This window comes from Orycteropus afer, unplaced genomic scaffold (genome assembly GCF_000298275.1).
Source record: "Orycteropus afer afer isolate SDZICR_OR568_19922 unplaced genomic scaffold, OryAfe1.0 scaffold00044, whole genome shotgun sequence".
Taxonomy (NCBI): domain Eukaryota; kingdom Metazoa; phylum Chordata; class Mammalia; order Tubulidentata; family Orycteropodidae; genus Orycteropus; species Orycteropus afer.
This window is the reverse complement of record NW_006921631.1, coordinates 6,663,162-6,682,668: the sequence shown is the minus strand read 5'-3', so window position 1 is coordinate 6,682,668 and position 19,507 is coordinate 6,663,162. Positions and strand designations below refer to the sequence as shown.

Below are 19,507 nucleotides of genomic sequence, written 5' to 3'. Positions count from 1 at the left end.
CTGAAAAGGACACTGTACCCTTTTATATATTCAGAGTTTAGGTTTCTATTTAGAACAAACCATATTTGTTCTTCCATGGAAAACAGGGAATATTCACAAATATTTTCCAGAAGAGTCAATTCTCTGCAGCTAACTTACTTACTCTGATTTGATTCTGTTTTGTGATCTGAGTAATTCTGATACTTTGGTCTGAAATCCATAGTAACATCTATGTTTATTGCTATGCATTTAGCAAAAAATCTAGGAACATTGATGTTAGATAGAAGAGATTTCTTCATTTGTAAAGTGTCGTAGTTTTTTTTAGATGTATCTAGCTAGGTCCTCAAGTCATTACTGAAATATAGTATAAATATAGTAAGCTTTCATTTTTGGCCTGAAAGGATTGATCTGTTTGGAAACTATGAATGGTGTTTCTTAACTAAGGGTTTAATGTTCTATGAAAAGTAATGCATTTTATAGGTGTTAAGATTAGGAAAAATTATAGTTTGGTCCTCAAAGTCTTTCTAAAGAAACTAGGTTTTTACTGGCTCTTGAATAATGTCTAACACTTTCAGAGACAGAGAAGAGGGTAGAGGGCATGTGCTTTCTGTGTTGCTCCCTGCCCTCCCCCTCCCTTAACTCCTCCCCACTCTCTTCTTTGCTAGCATGTTGCTTCCTTTCTCATTTACACAATTTTAATTAATGTTCACATGATAAAAGATTTCCATTCTCATTTATGGAGAAATGACAACAGGAATAGGATACATTTATAGGACTGTCCTCCACCCCTCAAAAATAGAAATCATTCTCTTTGAAGAGATCACTTTGGAAATGACATTGAAGAATAAATCGAAAGGAAATCAATTTTAGGAGAAGTGTAACTGAATGAAAATTTAAGTTACCACTAATTGCAACAATTATGATAGAGAATTTGAAAAGTACAGTATAATATATCCACTGCATTTCTAATTGGGTGGGGTTGGGGAACAAGAAGCTGCCTTGTTGTAAGCTGCCTTAATCATTTTCTGTATTGTTATGGTTCTGACCTTGGCTCTAATCGTTAATCACTTAGTTACTGTCATCCTGCAGAAAGGACTTGGTGTTGACAACTTCTGCCTCCTTTAACTTCACAAGGGGGAAGAAGGATCAAAAACATCAACAGCCCAAAGCTGATTCTTATGAGGTAGAGGTCAGATATGCCACCACCCTCCAACCTTTTTGCAAATTCTGACACCAGCTCTCTCTCCCGTAGCACTCTCTGCTTCTCTGCTGGGTTCGATAATCTGTTGAAATGGCCACATAGAACTTACCAACAATACTCATGATCTGGTAGCGTAGTGCCTCAGGCATTTGACTGCTAACCAGAATGCTGGTGGTTCAAACCCACCAACCACTCCTTGGAAGGAAGATTGGGCAATCTACTTCCATAGAGAGACCACCTTGGAAATCCAAGGAGGGGTTGCTATGAGTCAAGTCGACTCAATGGTAATGAGTTTGATTTTTTTGAAATAGGTTATAATTCAGGTTCAGGAATATTGAAGATAAAATTCTTAGATCAGGACAGTCTCTGCTTAGCCATGCCTGTATGCATCCCTCTGTTTGGCCCCTGACCCCTTGGCCTGTTCTGCTGTGGCAAGAGTTACAAAGCTCTTTTAGTTCTGCTGATAGGTGCCCAGAGTAGTAGCCTACTCCACCAGCAAGGCTTCTGCCTGAAGGTGCTCAGCTTTCTCCCTCTATAGGCTGGCTGGGAAGCCCACACTCTGTATCGTGCTGGTCTCTTGGTTCTGCTGCCCCTGTTGCTATAGTTTCTCTGCTGCCATCTCTTGCCACCTGAGCAAAGTATTAGAGCTGTCTAGGTCTGTCTCTCTCTCCTGGATCAAGGACGTTGAGTGCAGGGATCTCAGGCCCAAAAGATGCACCCCACTCCTGCCTCTTCTTTCTTGATGGTAGTGAGATTTTCACCCCCTGTACCTCTGGGATGGCTCATTATAAGTGTAGCTGATGACAGAACTGATCAAGCCCCATGTTAGGGTTCCATACACCTTATTTCAATAGTCTCACCCCCACAAGGGTGCCATGTACCTTATTTACATTATTAGAAAGATATCTGATACCCTTCTGATATCTGGACCAAAAGCACCTTACATTTGCATCATCCTGTATTGTCATCTGTTGGGAGTCACAAAGATCAAGTCTTAGAAGAGCCATATTAAGTAATTAATGGCACCACAGGTCCCATACTACAATAAGCATTGAATTGGACTCCTTGGTCATAGGAATAGTATGATAGCAAGAACAATTGAGAGAGAGTCAAGGGAAAAGGGTTCTGAATTTCAGTTTAGCTCTGTTTCTATCCAGCTTGGTTACTTCACTTAAAACCTTTCTGTATTTTTTTTTTCTCATTTGTAAAACAAAGAGATTGATGAATTCTTTTTTATGGTCCCATTCAGTTGTAAGCCTTTGAATTTTAAAAGACTAAATTTTAAGCAATCACTGCTGTTTGAGTTTGCCCAAACTATATGAGCATTTAAAAGGACCTCTGCTGGTGTTGTGGTTAAGACATTGGATTGCTAACCAGAAGGTAGGCAGTTTGAATCACCAGCTGTTCCAGAGGAAAAAGATGAGGCAATCTGCTTCTGTAAAAATGTACAGCCTTGGAAACCCTGTAGGGATCTTTGTGAGTCAGAATCAATTTTGGTTTATATAAAACTTTATTAGGGTTTGCCACCAAAAACCCAAACTCAATGCCATCAAGTCGGATCTGACTCATAGTGACCCCTTCTTGGGTTTCCAAGGCGGTATCACTACGAAAGTAGGTTGCCCAGTCTTCCTTCTGAGTGGCTGGTGCATTTAAACCACAGCCTTCTGGTTAGCAGTCAAATGCCTTGGGTTCTACGCCACCAGAGTACAGCAGCTTTTTATCTTAGTCAGGTATTTAGATCTTTTGTAAATTCCTTTTTGCCAAATTTTGAAGCTATGGAATTTTTTAAATTTGATTATGCTGGTTTTTAATAGAATAGTTTTATATTGCCTCAGTTTGGCATAGTGCCTAAGGCATTCAGCTGCTAACCAGAAGGCTGATAGTTCAAACCCACCAGCCACTCCTCAGAAGGAAGGTTAGGCAGTCTACTTCTGTAGTGATACTGCGTCGGAAACCCAAGGAAGGGTCACTGTAGGTCGGATCCAACTCAACAGCAATGACTTTTTTTGAGAGTATGAAGTTCATAGATATGTTATTTAATTTTTTTTATAACTTTCCCTACATGTTGAAATTTCTTTTTAAAAAGACAGAACTGTATCAGCTTAGTGTCTAAGTACTATCTTTCCTCTCATTTAAAGGTAAACATAGAGTGTTTAATAGAAGTCAAAGGAACCCTCATGCAACAGTGTGTAAGCATTCAGCTGCTAACTGAAAGGTTGTCGGTTCAAACCTACCAGCTGCTCCGTGGAAGAAAGATGTGGCAGTCTGCTTCCATAAAGATTTAAGTTCTGTAAATCCTATGGGGCAGTTTTACTCTGCCCTAAAGGATTGCTATGAATGGAATTGACTTGACAGCCAACAGGTTTGGTTTTTGAATGGAAATCAAGGAAGGGAGAGTACTAATTTTTTAAGAAAGTATTAAGTTTTAAACATTTCATGGGAATATTGTAGCTTTAGTCAAGGATGGGGAGAGTAGGTGAGTAGCCTCTGGAGAGAGAGAGCTAATAGGTTCTTCCTTGCAAAAGAAAATTTAAATGAGAGCATTGTAACACCTGGAACATTTTTTGAAGTATAATTTATATGCAGTAAAAGAATCCTTGTTAGTATATAGTTTTGTGAGTTCAGACAAACAGTATCTCAGAGAGGTTTTTCATGTCCTTTTGTAGTGATCCTCTCTCTCCACTGCAGACTTGACAACCACTGATCTATTTTCTTAAGGAGCTCTGGTGGCATAGTGCCAAAGGCATTTGACTGCTAACCAGAAGGTTGGTGATTCAAACTCACCAGACACTCCATGGACAGAATACTGGACAATCTACTTCTGTAAAGATTTACTGCATTGAAAACCCAAAGGGGGTTGCTCTGAGTTAGAATCAACTTGATGGCAGTGAGTCTTGTTCCACACCCCCGGTCTGTTTTCTTTCAGTTTTGTGTTTTCTAAAATTTCATATATATAGAATCATGCAGAATATAGCCTTTGAGTCTGACTTCTTTTACTTGGCATAATGTGTTTGAGCTTCATCTATGTTGTTGTCTTTATTGTAACCTCAATTTTATTTCTCCTCCTCCCTCTCATAAAATGTTGTAGCAGTGCCAAATGTGTAGTGTCCTAGATAATTACCTTTGGGTGGAGCTGCGAACAAGTTGAAACTGGTCCAATCTGGGCTGATGAAGCAAAATTGGGGCAGACTCTAATTTTTTAAATTCAAATGAAGTAGAGTCATACCCAGAACAGGAAAAATTACAAGTCAAAGCCCTAGAATGGGAGACTTGGGAGAGATATAATGAGCTTTTCAAGAGACAAATGGGGGAGATTGTATTATTGCTGTCACTGTGAAGAGTGACACTTTCAAAATGGCATAGTCTGCTACCATAGTTAAGCCGGGCACCATAGTTTCCAACTCACCTAATCAAGAAATTTGAGCCATGCAACATACATACTGTCCTTGTTTTCTAAGAGAGAGATTAAGCATTCTACCAGGGCGTCAATCCATAATTTTTCCTGTTCTGATTATCGTTCCATTGCTGTTGTTGTTAGGTGCCGTTGAGTCATCTCCAGCTCATAGCTACCCCATACACAGCAGAATAAAACGCTCCCTGGTCATGTGCCAACCTCACAATCCCTATTGTACCTGAGCCTGTTGCTGCAGCCACCGTGTCAATTCATCTTGTTGAGGGCCTTCCCCTTTTTCATTGACCCTCCACTTTACCAAGCATGGCATTCTTCTCCAGAGAGTGGTCCCTTCTCACAACACGACCAAAGTAGGTGGAACGAAGTCTGGCCATTCTCGCTTCCAAGGAGCATTCCAGCTGCACTTCTTCCAGGACAGGTTTGTTAGTTCTTTTAGCAGTCCACAGTACTTTGGACATTCTTCAACAACACCATAACTCAAAAGCATCAACTCTTCCTCAGTCTTCCTTATTCATTGTCCAGCTCTCACATGCATATGAGGTGATTGAAAATACCATGGCTTGGGTCAGGTGCATCTTACTTTTTCAAGGAGACATCTTTGCTTTTCAGCACTTGAAAGAGGTTTTTTACAACAGATTTGCCCAATGCAATATGTCTTTCGATGTCTTGAGTGCTGTTTCTTTTGGCATTGATTGTAGAACCAAGCAATATGAAGTTGTTCCATACACCCATTAATTTACAAATTTTGGTCTGTTCCAGTTTCATTTCATCAGCTATGACTGAACTGGGATGAACCGGTTTGAAGCTCTGCCTTTTTTGAGTTAGAGTAGAAGGAAATTATCATTTGAACTATGTGCTGAAATGAATTGTTTAAGTGCCTGAAACCTGTGGAAAGCTGGGTAATATGAGTATTAAAAGAAAAACCAAAGAAACCAAACCAAACTCACTGCCATTAAGTCAATTCTGCCTCATAGTGACCCCTCTTGGATTTCTGAGGTGCTAAATCTTTACTGAAGTAGATTGCCCAATCTTCCTTCCATGGAGTGGCTAGTGGGTTTGAACTGCTAACCTTCTGGTAAGCAGTCAAATGCCTTAGACATTGTACCACCAGAGCTCCTTAAAGAAAGGAAATCTTTGCCAATTTGTCCTTGACTTCTAGCTGTAAAGAGAGAAACAGAACTTCCTGGCAATGAGGAGTCACCAATTCTCAAACTATATAAGTTCAACTATTTATTAGCTGGGCCTTCACTGATGCTGTCCTTTGATTCACCTGTAATTGCTTCCCTGTCTCATTCTTCATTGCATATTCCAGAATCTTTTCTATTTTCCAGAAATTGTCCACCTTATTTCTGCTTTGTTGTTTCTGTTATCATAAAATTACTTTATCATTTATGGTGGAATAGTTTGGAAAAGGATAATAGCAATAGTGATGGCACAGCATAAAAAAAAATCATCAAATGTCCAAGTTGTATTGTTGGTGAATGCCTTGGTGTGTATGTTTTTTACCAAAATAAAACTTTTTTTTTTTTTTAATGACCTTACCATTTAGTTACTAGAACATTGTTGCTATCCTATTTGAGCCCTATTACCTCCCTCCTCGGCATCACTTTTTTTTTGTTTTGTTTTGTTTTCATCCATCATATCCTTTTACATCTAAAAGAGAAATATTTCTTCTTTTCCATTATTATAATCTGTTTTCTACTCTTAATTTGTCTGATATCATTCAGGTTCCTGCTCTATTTTTAACTCTTCAGCTTGTCAGTAAGTGCCTGGAAGGAAGCACCACTCTGCCAAGAAGCCTCCTGCCTGAAGGAGCTCAGCTCTCTTGATCACTGGGGTAGCAAACCCACTGCAGCTATCTGCAGATCCTATGCTGCTGCTGTGTCATGCTGCTGCCATCTTATGCTGTTCTTCCCTGCAGTATTATAGCCTTCTAGTAGATTATATCTCTCTTTCTCCTTGATCTAAGAGGTTCTCATTTTAGGGACCCTGAGTCCAAAGGACACACTCTGCTTTTGGCTTTGCTTTTGGCTTTTCTTGATGATATTAGGGTCCCCTTTCAGCCTAGCAGGATTACAAAACTGATCAATCCCCTTGGTAGACCATAGGCACCTTATTAGCATAGTCTCACTCAATCATTTTATGAGAATTGTAAGACCAAATCAAACCAAACTCACTGCCATCAAGTTAATTCTGACTTACAGCAACCTGCATAGGGTTTTTAAGTCTGTAAATCGTTATGCAAGTAGACTGCCACTTCTTTCTTCTGTGGAGTGGCCAGTAGGTTTGAACCACTGACCTTTTAGTTAGCAGCCAAATGCCTTAACCACTGGAACAGCAGAGTTCCTTAGACCATGGCAAGGACAAAGTAGAACTGCTCCATAGGGTTTCCAAGACTGTAAATCTGTAATCTTTACAGAAGCAGACTGCTTCATTTTTCTCCTGTGGAGCTGGTAGTGAGTTTGAACTGCTGACCTTTTGGTTAGCAGCCCAATGCTTTAACTCCAGCATCACCAAGCTCATTGTTGTTGTTAGGTGCTATCAGGTGGACTCCAACAGATAGTACCCCTGTGTACAACAGAATGAAATATTGCCCGATCCTTTGTCAATCCTCACAATCCTTGCTGTGCTTGAGCTCATCGTTGTAGCCACTGTGTCATTCCATATCATTGAAGGTGTTCTTTATTCCTGACCTTCTACTTTACCAAGCATGATAATCTTCTCCAGGGATGGCCCCTTTTAACAACATGACATGAACATAGTATGTGACATGAACTCTGGCCATTCTCAATTCTAAGGAGCACTCCAGCTGCACTTCTTCCATGTCAGATTTGTTTGTTCTTCTGGCAGTCCATGGTATTTTAAGTATTTTTCACCAGCACCGTAATTCAAAGGCATCTGTTCTTCTTTGGTCTTCTGTATTCACTGTCCAGCTTTCACATGCATATGGGGCGATTGAAAATATCATGGATTGGGTTGGGAACTATGAATGGTGTTTCTTAACTAAGGGTTTCAGAGTAACATCTTTACTTCTGAACACTTTAAAGAGGTCTTTTGCAGCAGATTTGTCCAGTGCAGTACAATGTCTGATACCTTGACTGCAGTTTCTATGCATTATAGCCTTCTATTTTAATTTAATTCAGAACAAAATATTCTGGTTATTTCTAAATAGTAGCTGGATGTAGTAATGTGAAAACATTGCATTATATCCCTTAGAAAATATTTCTGGATGTTAAGGTGGTATGTCTTTATACAAATTAGCCCTATTCTCAATATCAAGTCATAGCATAAGTCATTAAAATGCATTGGGCTAACATTTAGAAAAATAGAATTTTAGTTGAAACCTTGCTAATGAGATATATACAGCCATCTATCTATACTTTGGGATTTACGAAATTAGTGAAACATTTGTTTTCCTCAAGGTTATTATGTAAGGGCTTGCTTTTGTCTTAAGATTATCAACCACTAAAAACATTTTAAGCTGTAGTGAAATCCTTCTTGCTCTTAGTGGCCTTTGGTGTCTTTTTTTTTCTGTCTAAGCCCGAAATATCTAGATGGATGAGAGTAGAAGAGGCATCTTTCCTATTTTTGGTGCCATTGAGCATCTATTCTTCCTCTAGAGTCTGTGGCAAGAAGCATTGTGCTCTAATGGCTCTGCTTATATTTGTAATGGGTTCTTACCCTCTTGTTGTTGGCAGCTTCCTTTATCCTTCTACCAAAGAATTTGTTTTGTTTTCTGATACTCTCCTACTTGCAAAGTTTATTAAGCACATATTGTTAAACATGTGCCTGTACCCCTCTATGTCCTGAGATTTAACCTAGGAGTCTTAAAATCACTTTTAAATCTCTGACAAATACTTCTTCAGATTCTACAAATTCTTCCATTCTTACTCAACTGTTTTCTTTTCTTATTACAGCATCATTAGCTGGAGATTTCCAGCTAATTTTTCTGGTTTCTTTTGTTTTATTTTGTTAATTGTGATTTCAGTAAAAGTTTACATAGCAAATTGGTTTTCCATTCAACAATTCATACATATTTTGATTCATGACTTTAATTGCATTACCCACAGTGTAATAGTACTCTTCCCACCTCCTCCCTGTGTTTGTCATTTCCTTTTGTCCTTCTTCCCTGTTTCTTTCTTCCTTCTGAGCTTCATGCCTGGGCAAATACTGGCTGCCCTTTTGATCTCCTATGGTTGATCATCCTAAGCAGTATGTAGTACCTTCCTGGTGTTATTGTTCATCTTATAACAAAACCAGTTTCACTGCTGTCCAGTCAAATCCGACTCATAGTGACCCCTCCTTGGGTTTCTGAGATGTTAGCCTAAGGCATTTGACTGCTAGCCAGAAGGCTGGTGGCTCAAACCCACTGGCCACTCCTTGGAAGGAAGGTTGGGCAATCTACTTCCATAGTGATACCACCTCAGAAACACAAGAAGGAGTCGCTATGAGTTGGATCCAACTCAACGGCAGTGAGATCTCTGCGGAAGTAGATCGCCCAGTCTTCCTTCTGAGGAGTGGCTGGTGGGTTTGAACTGCCAGCTTTCTGGTTAGCAGTCAAATACCTTAGGCACTATGCCACCAGAGAGAGCTCCCTGTTCACCTCATAGGCCTGCCTATTGTCTAACTGAAACTTGAGCCACAGTGTATTTAACAGTTCTTAAAACTACTTGTCTTACAAAGATGAATCCTTTTGCACATATAGTATGGCGTGGTCAGTGAAGGCAAACACGGATATATGGGTGGATAGATGGGTGGACAGGCTGAACTATTAGGTATGTCTATGAAGTGGGGAGTGTACCCAGAACATGTATAGGGTTGGCAGACAATGATCCTATAACTTTATGTGTATGATCTGAATTCCCAGGTGTATAGTGGAACTGACAAGGGGCAAGGTTGTAGTCACTGCTTGGTCACAGCCAGCTACCCAGAGGGACCGAGTAGTTGAACCTGTGGGCTCAGGACCGTAGACGCAGAGGACATCAAGTTCCATTGGCATAATATACTATACAAAACATTGTTCCACCTCCTACTTTCACCAAGTAACAACTGGGATCTTAAAAGCTTGCAAGCAGCCATCTAGATGCAATGATGGGTCTCTTGTCATCCAGAGCAAAGTAAGAATGAAGAAAACCAAAGATTCATGGAAACAATTAGTCCTAGCGACTGGTATACCATGCGATTCACAGCCTATATGACTATGAGACCAGAAGAACTAGATGGTGCCCAGCTACTAATGTCAACCACTCAGAGGGGCGATCTATGTAGGAGATCCTGGATAGAGAGGGAGAACAATGTGGAACAAAACTCCAAATCATTTGTGGGGGGAAAATAAAGGGGGAGGACCAGGTTTGCTGGCCTGATAGAGCCTGGTGGAACCACTGAGACTGTGGCCCCTAACTGCCCTTCAGGTCTGGAATTGAACACATGCCTATGGCTTCCAGCCAAACAATAGACAGGCATATGAGTTGAACATTTACCTGAGGTAGATACACTCCTTGGAGAGAACAAGCATGAGAGAAAGAAGGGCTGATTATGCACAGGGAGACAGCTCAGGGGGCAGGAGTGCATGGAGGGATGGACACAGGGAAGAGATAAGTATTGGGAGGAAGTAAGAGGGGAGCTGTTGCATTGTGGTAAGTTGTGGTCAATGTCATGAGACAAAGTGTATGTGAACTGCTGTATGGAAAGTGTATTTGCTTTGTAAATTTTCACCCAAATCACAATAGAAAGAAAAAAAAAAAAAAACTACTTGTCTCCTCAAGTCTGTATTTACCTTCATCTCAATTTTAGCCAAGTATTACTTCCAGTTGCCTTTATATAAAATTTAAAATTCTGTTACCATTAGCTTTAAGATCATTCATGAGCCTTCCCTTTAACCCACCCTTTTAACACGAAGTATTCCAACTCAGAATCTGAATAGCAGCAGCAACAAAACTTACTTCCTTACAAATACCAGCTCACTGATTTGGCTATTGACATCTTTAAATATTTATAGTTTGATGCCTTCTTCTAGAATGCGTGCCACTAGGGATAAGACATTCAACCATCTGGTCAGGAATTTTAACCTTTCACATCATCTTTCTTTATCTTTAAGTTATCTTTAAGTTAAGGTGCAGTTGCTGGATTAGATATCAGTAGCTGCCCTTGATGATGGTGATGATGATGATGATTATAAGCACCAGAGCTCTTTTTTCCGAATGAAATCTTTTATAGAACTCTATTATGTGAAGGTGATCAATATGGAGGTGTTCCAGGAGCCAATAGTTCCATGGAACCCAGTCTCTACTACTTTTTTACAGTAGTGATCATTTCTTTTCCCTAAAGCCTTCTTACCTTTCATGACTGTTCAACTCTAGTCTTGCCAATCACTGCATTCACTTCTGAATTCTCTAATGCTATCTTATAATTGTAATTCATTATTTATATTCTTTGTTTCTGTTTCATAAGCTTTAGCTATGTTTGTGTACTTGTCCTCTAGTTCTGCCTTTAGAAGAAAAACTATTTTACTTTATTTCCTCTTCCTTTTGAATCCAGTCTCCTCTTCAGTGGTACTTGGTGCCTGATGAACGTTGGTAACTGAAGTGTAGTGCTTTGTTTCATTTGGGCTTATTTCTGTAGGAATTATAATTATTTTGCTTGTTTCCTAGGCACGCAAACAAATGGTCTGGACTTTCAGAAGCAGCCTGTGCCCGTTGGAGGAGCAATCTCAACAGCCCAGGCCCAGGCTTTCCTTGGACATCTCCATCAGGTAGAATGTTCTGCCTAACCCTCCATGAGAGTGAAAAGTGGAGGCATAAAATGCTAGGCCCTGGGGAAGATACTTCATAATGTGGAACTTCTTAAGTTGTTTACAGTCAGGTTTTGATGCATCCATTCATGCCATTCTGAATGGTTAATATGGAGTCCTGTGGTTTAGTGGACTGTATAGCCATTGACCCCACAGCTGTATGCAAAAAAGAATTCCTTATTATAAATAAAATGTGTATAACACCTGGATTACTGTTTTTATGAGTGAGACACAGTAGCTAACTGAAGATTGTAATGTATCAGAGTTACCCAAAATAATCTAGCCACCATTTCCTGAGACCTGCTGTGTAAGGCTCTGAGCCCAGAGCTCACATCCCTGCTTTAGAACAGTTTCAAATTCAGAACTTTTTGCTTGACTATGAACTCTCTGGTTAGGGTTGCAAAAAGGTCTGCCTCAACTTTATTACCCTTATGGGACATGTTTTTTTCTTAGTCTAAAATTATGGATTCTATTCATCCATATTTTCACTATAATGTACAGTAAAAGAGAATACAAAAATAATCACTAGCTCCACAAGTTTTGATATGGGATCTGGTTGAAAATGGAAAGCAAACAGTGAAATCAGTTGAAAAATGGATTACCAGGGGGCAAAGAATTAACACATTTAGCTACTTTCCAACTAGAATGTTGGAGATTGGAGTCTACCCAGAGACTCCTCAGACGAAAGGCCTGGTGATCTGCTTCTGAAAAACCAGCCATTGAAAATCCTGTGGAGCACAGTTCTGCTCTGACAGCCATGAATAGGAATTGACAGAAACTGGTGGTGGCACACTGGTGGGTTCGAACCCACCCACTGCTCTGTGGGAGAAGGATGTGGCAGTCTGCTTTTGTAAGATTTACAGCTTTGGAAATGCTATATGGCAGTTCTGTTCTGTCCTATAGGGTTACTGTGAGTGGGAATTGGCTCAACAGCCAAACAAAAACCAAACCCACTGCCATCGAGTCGATTCCGATGCATAGCAACCCCCATTGGCTTTCCGAGGTGGTAAATCTTCATAGAAGTAGATTGCCCAGTCTTGCTTCCACAAAGTAGCTGGTGGGTTTTGAACCACCAGCCTTCTGGTTAGCAGTCAGATGCCTGAGGCACTATGCTACCACAGCTCCTTGACTGAGCAGCAGTGGGTTTTGTTGTTGTTGTTGTTGTTGTTTTTTAGTGGTTCCTACCACAGTTGAAATGTACAACTAACTTAATGCTCAAAATGTGTCGAGCAGTAATGTTGGTGGTAACGGCTTTAGTGATGCATTGGTGGTGGTGGTGGTGGTGGTGATTCAGTGAAAAATCCATATGGACATAAAACCTCTGAGGTTACATATTGACATGGCAAAGAGAAGCCCTAAAACAAATTATTTTAAGATACTGTGAAAGAGTATGTGTACTTCTACGCTACTGTTTTCATTAGACTATACCTTCTGACTACAAAACTATAAAAGAAGCTCCTGTACTTGAAAAGCCTATATATTTTTTTCATAAATTCAAAGTGATACTGTGTAGGCAACTGTTAGTTATTATCTTGTACACTAGGGCCCAGTTGATGTACTTTTGTTTTAAATATATCCCTTTGTTTCTATCTTTGAAAGCAGAGAAACTATGTTCAGCTTCTAGGTAAAATATTTAAAAGATTAATATCTAAAATGAATTTAAGAGTATATTCTATTCTAGAAAACAAAAATATTTTCATGTTAATTTTATTCTAAGAACATATTTTAGCCCCCAAGTTTTCTAGGTTTTTTTTTTTTCATTTGTTTGTTTTATTTTGTTTGTTAATGAGAAATAGCATTTTTAGTAGAATGCAGTCAGTAATGTAACATACAGTAAGTACCTTTACCTGGCTTAAAGTTCATGATGGTCCAAACATATTAAAAAATCTCCAAAGGTACATAGATGATAGACACTCTTATTGTTTCTCCCCATTATATCCAAATTCCAAGATCAGTGTAAGTCTTCTGACACCAGGTCCAGGACTTCCAGATCCAGTCATTGATTACTAACATCATAGAACCTCCAATACCCTCTAAACCAAAGGGCATTAAGGCCAAAGAGGTCAGTTTTTAACCTTGACACCATTAAATTCCCATTAAGACACAAGTCTTTGCAGAATTATATACCATCTGAGAATATACATAAGCAATATATAGTGTAACACTTGCTGTCTTAGTTTCCTACTGCTACTGTAACAGAAATATCACAAGCATGGGGCTTTAAAGAACAGAAAATTATTTTGTCACAGTTCAGGAGGTTTTTAAGTCCAAATTCAGGGTTTTTGACATAGAAGAAGGTTTTCTCTCGGCTTTGGGGAAAGACCTTTGTTTCTTTCAGCTTCTGTAGCCCCCCACACACCCCTATCTTTTTTGGTTCCTTGAAGATTTTCATGTAACTCCACTACCCCCACCACATACACACACCACCTTTATGTTTGTTTCTGTATTTATCTAATCTGTTCTTTTTATAACTAAGAAGTCTTTCAGTTTAGGATATACCCTACACTGATATGACCTCATTAGTGTACGAAAGAACACCCTATTCCCACATGGGATTACTTCTACAGGTGTGCAGTTGTTGTTGAGTGCCTTCCAGTCCATGCCAACTCATAGCAACTTCATATGATAGCATAGAACTGTATTGAATCTATGGATTGCTTTTGGTAGTATTGCCATTTTAGCAATATTGAGTCTTCTAATCCATGAACACGGGATGTCTTTATTTAGGTCTAATTTCTTTAAGCAGTGTTTTATACATTTTAGTGTACAAGTCTCACCTCCCTGGTCACATTAATTCCTGCCTGTTTTACTCTTTCAGGTGCTATTGTAAATGGATTTTTTTCTCAAATTACTCATTATTGAAGTATAGAAACCCAACTCATTTTTGTGTGTTGACTTTGTACCCATTACCTTTGCTGAATTCATGGCTCTAGTAGCTTTCTTAGGAGCTCTGGTAGCATGGTACTTAAGGCACTTGACTGCTAACCAGAAGGCTGACAGTTCAAACCCCCCAGCCACTGCTTGGAAGAAAGGTTGGGCAATCTACTTCCATAGTGATACTGCCTCGGAAACCCAAGGAGGGGTTGCTATGAGTCAGATCTGACTTGACAGCAGTAAGTTTGGTTTTTGGTTTTTAGTAGTAGCTTTCTTAGTCTTTTCTTCTATTCAGTATAGCCAGATCACCTATATCACCAACTACTGATGCTTTTTCTTTGTTTCCAAGTTTCACATTCTAGTCACCGGTAATACTCAATACATCTTGATTGCTTGTTTGGTCAAAGTTAGTAAAAAATCTTTTATTTCTTCATCTTTGGCTTTAGTGGTTCGTGTGTAAATTTTAATAATAGTAGTATTAACTGTTCTTCCTTTAGGTATATGGATATTACCATATCACTGACACCATTGCACTTAAGGATAGATCTTGAAATACTCTTTTTGATGATTGTGAAGACATTCCTCTTCAATTTGTCATTCCCGACATAGTAGATCATGTGATTAGATGATTCAGAATGGCCATTACCAGTCCATTTCAGCTGTACTAATGCATAGGATATTGATCTTTATGCATTCCATTTCATTTTTTAAAACTTTCAATTTTCCTAGATTCATACTTTATACATTCCACGTTCCAATTATTAATGGATATTTGTAACTGTTTCTTCTCGCTTTGAGTTGTGCTGCATCAGCAAATGAAGGTCCCAGGAGCTTTACTCCATCTTCATCATTAAGTTCACCTCTACTTTGAGGAGGCAGCTCTTCCCCAGTTGTATTTTGAGTACCTTCCAGTCTGAGGGACTCATTTCCTGGCACTAGATCAGGGTTTCACTGTTGTTCATAAAGTTTTCTGATACTATATGAAGCAGTGTTTCACTGCTATTAATAAAGTTTTCAATCAGTGGTCAATTTTTTCAGAAGTGGACCTCCACATACTTCTTCCTAGTCTGTCTTAATCTAGAAGCCACTGAAATCTGTCCACTCTGGGTGATTCTGCTGGTATTTGAAATACATGTGGCATGGCTTCCAGCATCACAGCAACACATAAGCCATAACAATACAATAAACTGACAGACAAGTGGTGGAAGAAATGATAAAATGTAAGAAAGAACACCCTGTTCCCACATGGGATTACTTCTACAGGTGTGTGATTGTTGTTGTTGAGTGCCTTCCAGTCCATGCCAACTCATAGCAGAAAATTTAAAAAGGCAGTTCAGTAAAACAAAGTCAGTTATTATAATGAAATGTGCAAAGACCTAGAGTTAGAAAACCAAAAGGGAAAAACACAGTCAACATTTCTCAAGCTGAAAGAACTGAAGAAAAAATTCAGGCCTTGAGTTCAGTATTGAAGGATTCTGTGGGCAAAAGATTGAATGATTCAGGAAACATCAAAAGAACATGGAAAGACCAGGTTTGCTGGTCCAATAGAGCCTGGTGTAACCACTGAGACTATGGCCCCTAGCTGCCCTTCAGGTCTGGAATTGAACCCACAACTGTGGTTTCCAGCCAAACAAAGTACAAGCATGTGAGTTACATTTACCTCAAGTAGACACACGCCCTGGAGAGAACAATCATGGGAGAAGGAAGGGCTGCTTATGCACAGGGAGATAGCTCAGGGTGCAGAAGAGTATGAAGGGATGGACACTGGGAGGAGGTAACTATGGGGAGGAAGTGGGAGGGGAGCTGCTGCATTGTAAATTTTGCTCAATGACATGAGACAAAGTATATGTGAACTGCTGTATGAAAAGTGAATTTACTCTATAAATCTTCACCCAAATCCTAAAAAAAAAAAAAAAGAACATGGAAAGAATATACAGAGCCACTGTACCAGAAAGAATTGGTTGAAGTTCACATATTTCAGGAGATAGCATATAATCAAGAACTGATGGTATTGAAGGACAAAGTCCAAGGTGCACTGAAGCCATTGGTGAAAAACAAGGCTCCAGGAATTGATGGAATACACATTGTGATGCTTCAACAAATGGATGTAATGCTGGAAGCCCTTGCTTATTCATACCAAAAAATTTGAAAGATGACTACCAGGCCAGCCAATTGGGAAGAGATCATAATTTGTGCCTATTCCAAAGAAAGATGATCCAACAGAATATGGAAATTGGAACAATATCATTACTACTACAAATGAGTAAAATTTTGCTGAAGATAATTCAACAATGGTTGCCGCAGTACATCAACAGAGAACTGCCAAAAATTCAAGCCAGATTCAGAAGAGGATGTGGAATGAGGGCTATCACTGCTGTTTTTCGATGGATCTTGGCTGAAAGCAGAGAATACCAGAAAGATGTTTTCCTGTGTTTTAGTATGTAAAGACATTCAAGTGCTTGGATCATAGCAAAATATGGATAACATTATGGAGAGTGGGAATTCCAGAACACTTTAATTGTGCTTGTGAGGAACCTATACATAGACCAAGAGGCAGTTGTTTGAACAGAACAAGGAGATACACTGCATGACTTAAAATCAAGAAAGGTGGTATATGCTAGGGTTTTATCCTTTTACCATGCTTATTCAATCTGTATGCTGAGCAGATAATCCAAGAAGCTGGACTGTATGAAGAAGAACATGGCATCGGGATTGGAGAAAGACTCATTAACAACTTGTGATATGCAGATGACACAACCTTACTTGCTGAAAATAAAGATGACTTGATGCACTTACTGAAGAAGATTAAAGACTACGATCTTCAATATGGATTACTCCTCAACATAAAAAAAAAAAAAATACTTGCAACTGGACCAGTAAGCAACATCACAATAAATGGAGGAAAGATTGAAGGTCTTAGGGATTTCATTTTACTTGGCTCCACAATCAATGTTCATGGAAGCAGCAGTCCAGGAAATCAGACAATGCATTATACTGGGCAAATGTGCTGGAAAAGACCTCTTTAAAGTGTTAACGAGCAAAGATGTCACTTTGAAGACTAAGGTTCACCTGACCCAAGCCATAATACTTTCAATCGACTCACATGTGCATGAAAGCTGAACAGTGGATAAGGAAGACTGAAGAAGAATTGATACATTTGAATTGAGGTTTTTGGGAAGAATATTGAAAGTACTACGGACTGCTAGAAGAATGAACAAATCAGTCTTGGAAAAAGTACAGCCAGAATGCTCCTTAGAAGTGAGAATGACCAGACTTCATCTAATGTACCTTGGTCATGTTATCAGAAAGGACCAGTCCTTGGTGAGGGATATCGTACTCGATAAAGTAGAGGGTCAGCAAAAAAGGAGAAGCCCCTCAAAGAGATGGATTGACACAGGGATTGCAACTGTGGACCCAAGCATAGTAATGATTGTGAGAATGGCACAGGACTGAGCAATGTTTCATTGTGTTGTACTTTGGGGTTACTATGAATTGGAACCAACTCAGTGGCAACCAATAACAACAATCATAGCTTTCTTGTGGATTTTTTGAACTTTTCTCTATATAAAAACCAAACCCATTGCCATCAAGTCAATTCTGACTCATAGCTACACCTTTTGGGTTTCCACGGTGGTAAATCTTTACTGAAGTAGATTGCCCAGTCTTCCTTCCAAGGAGTGGCTGGTGAGTTTGAACCACCAACCTTCTGGTTAGCAGTCAAATGCCTTAGGTACTACACCAACAGAGCTCTTGTTGTTTGTGAAACATGGTAGTTATACTTCCTTCCTGATTAGAATGCTTTATATTTATATTTCTTTTTATTTCCTAATTTTCCTGGCTAGGACTTAAGTATAATATTGAATAGTAGTGTTACCATATCTTGTTCCTGATCTTAAAGGAAAAGTTCTCAGCCTTTCTCTGTTGAGTATATTGTTAGCTGTGGATTTCTCATAAATACCCTTAATCAAATTGAAGAACTTACCTTCTATTCCTAGTTTGTTAAATGCTTTTATCATGAAAAGGTATTGGATTATGTCAAATTTTCTGCTTTAGTGATCATGAGGTTCTTTCACTTTGTTCTGTTAATGTGATGTAAAACAACAAAACAACCACTGCCTTGGAGTGGATCCCACTCATAGTGACCCTTCCTTGGGTTTCCGAGGCTGTATCAATACTGAAGTAGATTGCCCAACCTTCCTTCCAAGGAGTCGCTGGTGGGTTTGAACTGCCAGCCTTCTGGTTAACAGTCAAATGCCATAGGCTCTATGCCACCAGAGCTCCTAATGTGATGTGATATATTGATTAATTTTCTAATGTTCAATGATGCTTGCATTCCTAGAATAAATTCTACTTGGTCATCATATATAATCCTTTAAATATTAAAGTAATCAAATACTTTAAGTTGATATTTTTTGTGTTTCTATTCGTAAGAGATAAAGGTCTGTTGTTTTCTTTCCTTGTGGTATCTGTCTGGCTTTGATATGAGAGTAATAATTGGTTTCATAAAATGAATTAGGGAAGTATTCCTTGCTTTCCTGTATTTTGGAAGAGTGACAGATTGGTGTCAGTTCTTTTTTTGAATGTTTGATAGAATTCCCCAATGAAACCAACAAGTGGTCCAGGACTTTTTGTTGTAGTTGTTGGAAAGTTTTTGATTACAAATTCATTTTCTGCTTATGGGTCTTTGAGGTGTTTCTTCCTTTGTAAGTCACTTTAGGTAGTTTATATATTCATTTCATCTAAGTTACCTAATTTTTTGGCATGTGATTTTTCATAGTATTCTCTTGATCCTTTTTGTTATTTGTTTGTTTGTTTGTTTGTTTTACTGTGATTTGGGTGAAAGTTTACAGGGCAAACTCACTTTCCGTACAGCAGTTCACACACACATTGTCTCATGACATTGACTACAACTTACCCCAATGCAACAGCTCCCCTCCCACTTTATCCCAATACTTACCTCTTCCCTGTGTCCATCCCTCCATGCACTCCTGCCCCCTGAACTATCTCCCTGTGCATAATCAGCCCTTCTTTCTCCCATGCTTGTTCTCTCCAAGGAATGTATCTACCTCAGGTAAATGTTCAACTCATATGCCTATCTATTGTTTGGCTGGAAGCTATAGGCATGCGTTCAATTCCAGACCTGAAGGGCAGCTAGGGACCATAGTCTCAGTGGTTCCACCAGGCTCTATCAGGCCAGCAAACCTGATGCTCCCCCCTTCCCCCCCCCCAAATGATTTTGAGTTTTGTTCCA

At 39.2% G+C, this 19,507-nt stretch overlaps 1 protein-coding gene across 1 annotated transcript in view; it reads left to right on the top strand.

Annotated features, from left to right (window-relative positions):
* The window catches only part of POU2F1 (POU class 2 homeobox 1), a 146,533-nt gene that overhangs the window by 26,789 nt on the left and 100,237 nt on the right, over nucleotides 1–19,507 (top strand). Inside the window, exon 3 of the mRNA XM_007937731.2 lies at nucleotides 11,243–11,343. Coding sequence (XP_007935922.1) covers nucleotides 11,243–11,343 — 101 coding nt within the window. The remainder of the gene's footprint in view (nucleotides 1–11,242; nucleotides 11,344–19,507) is intronic.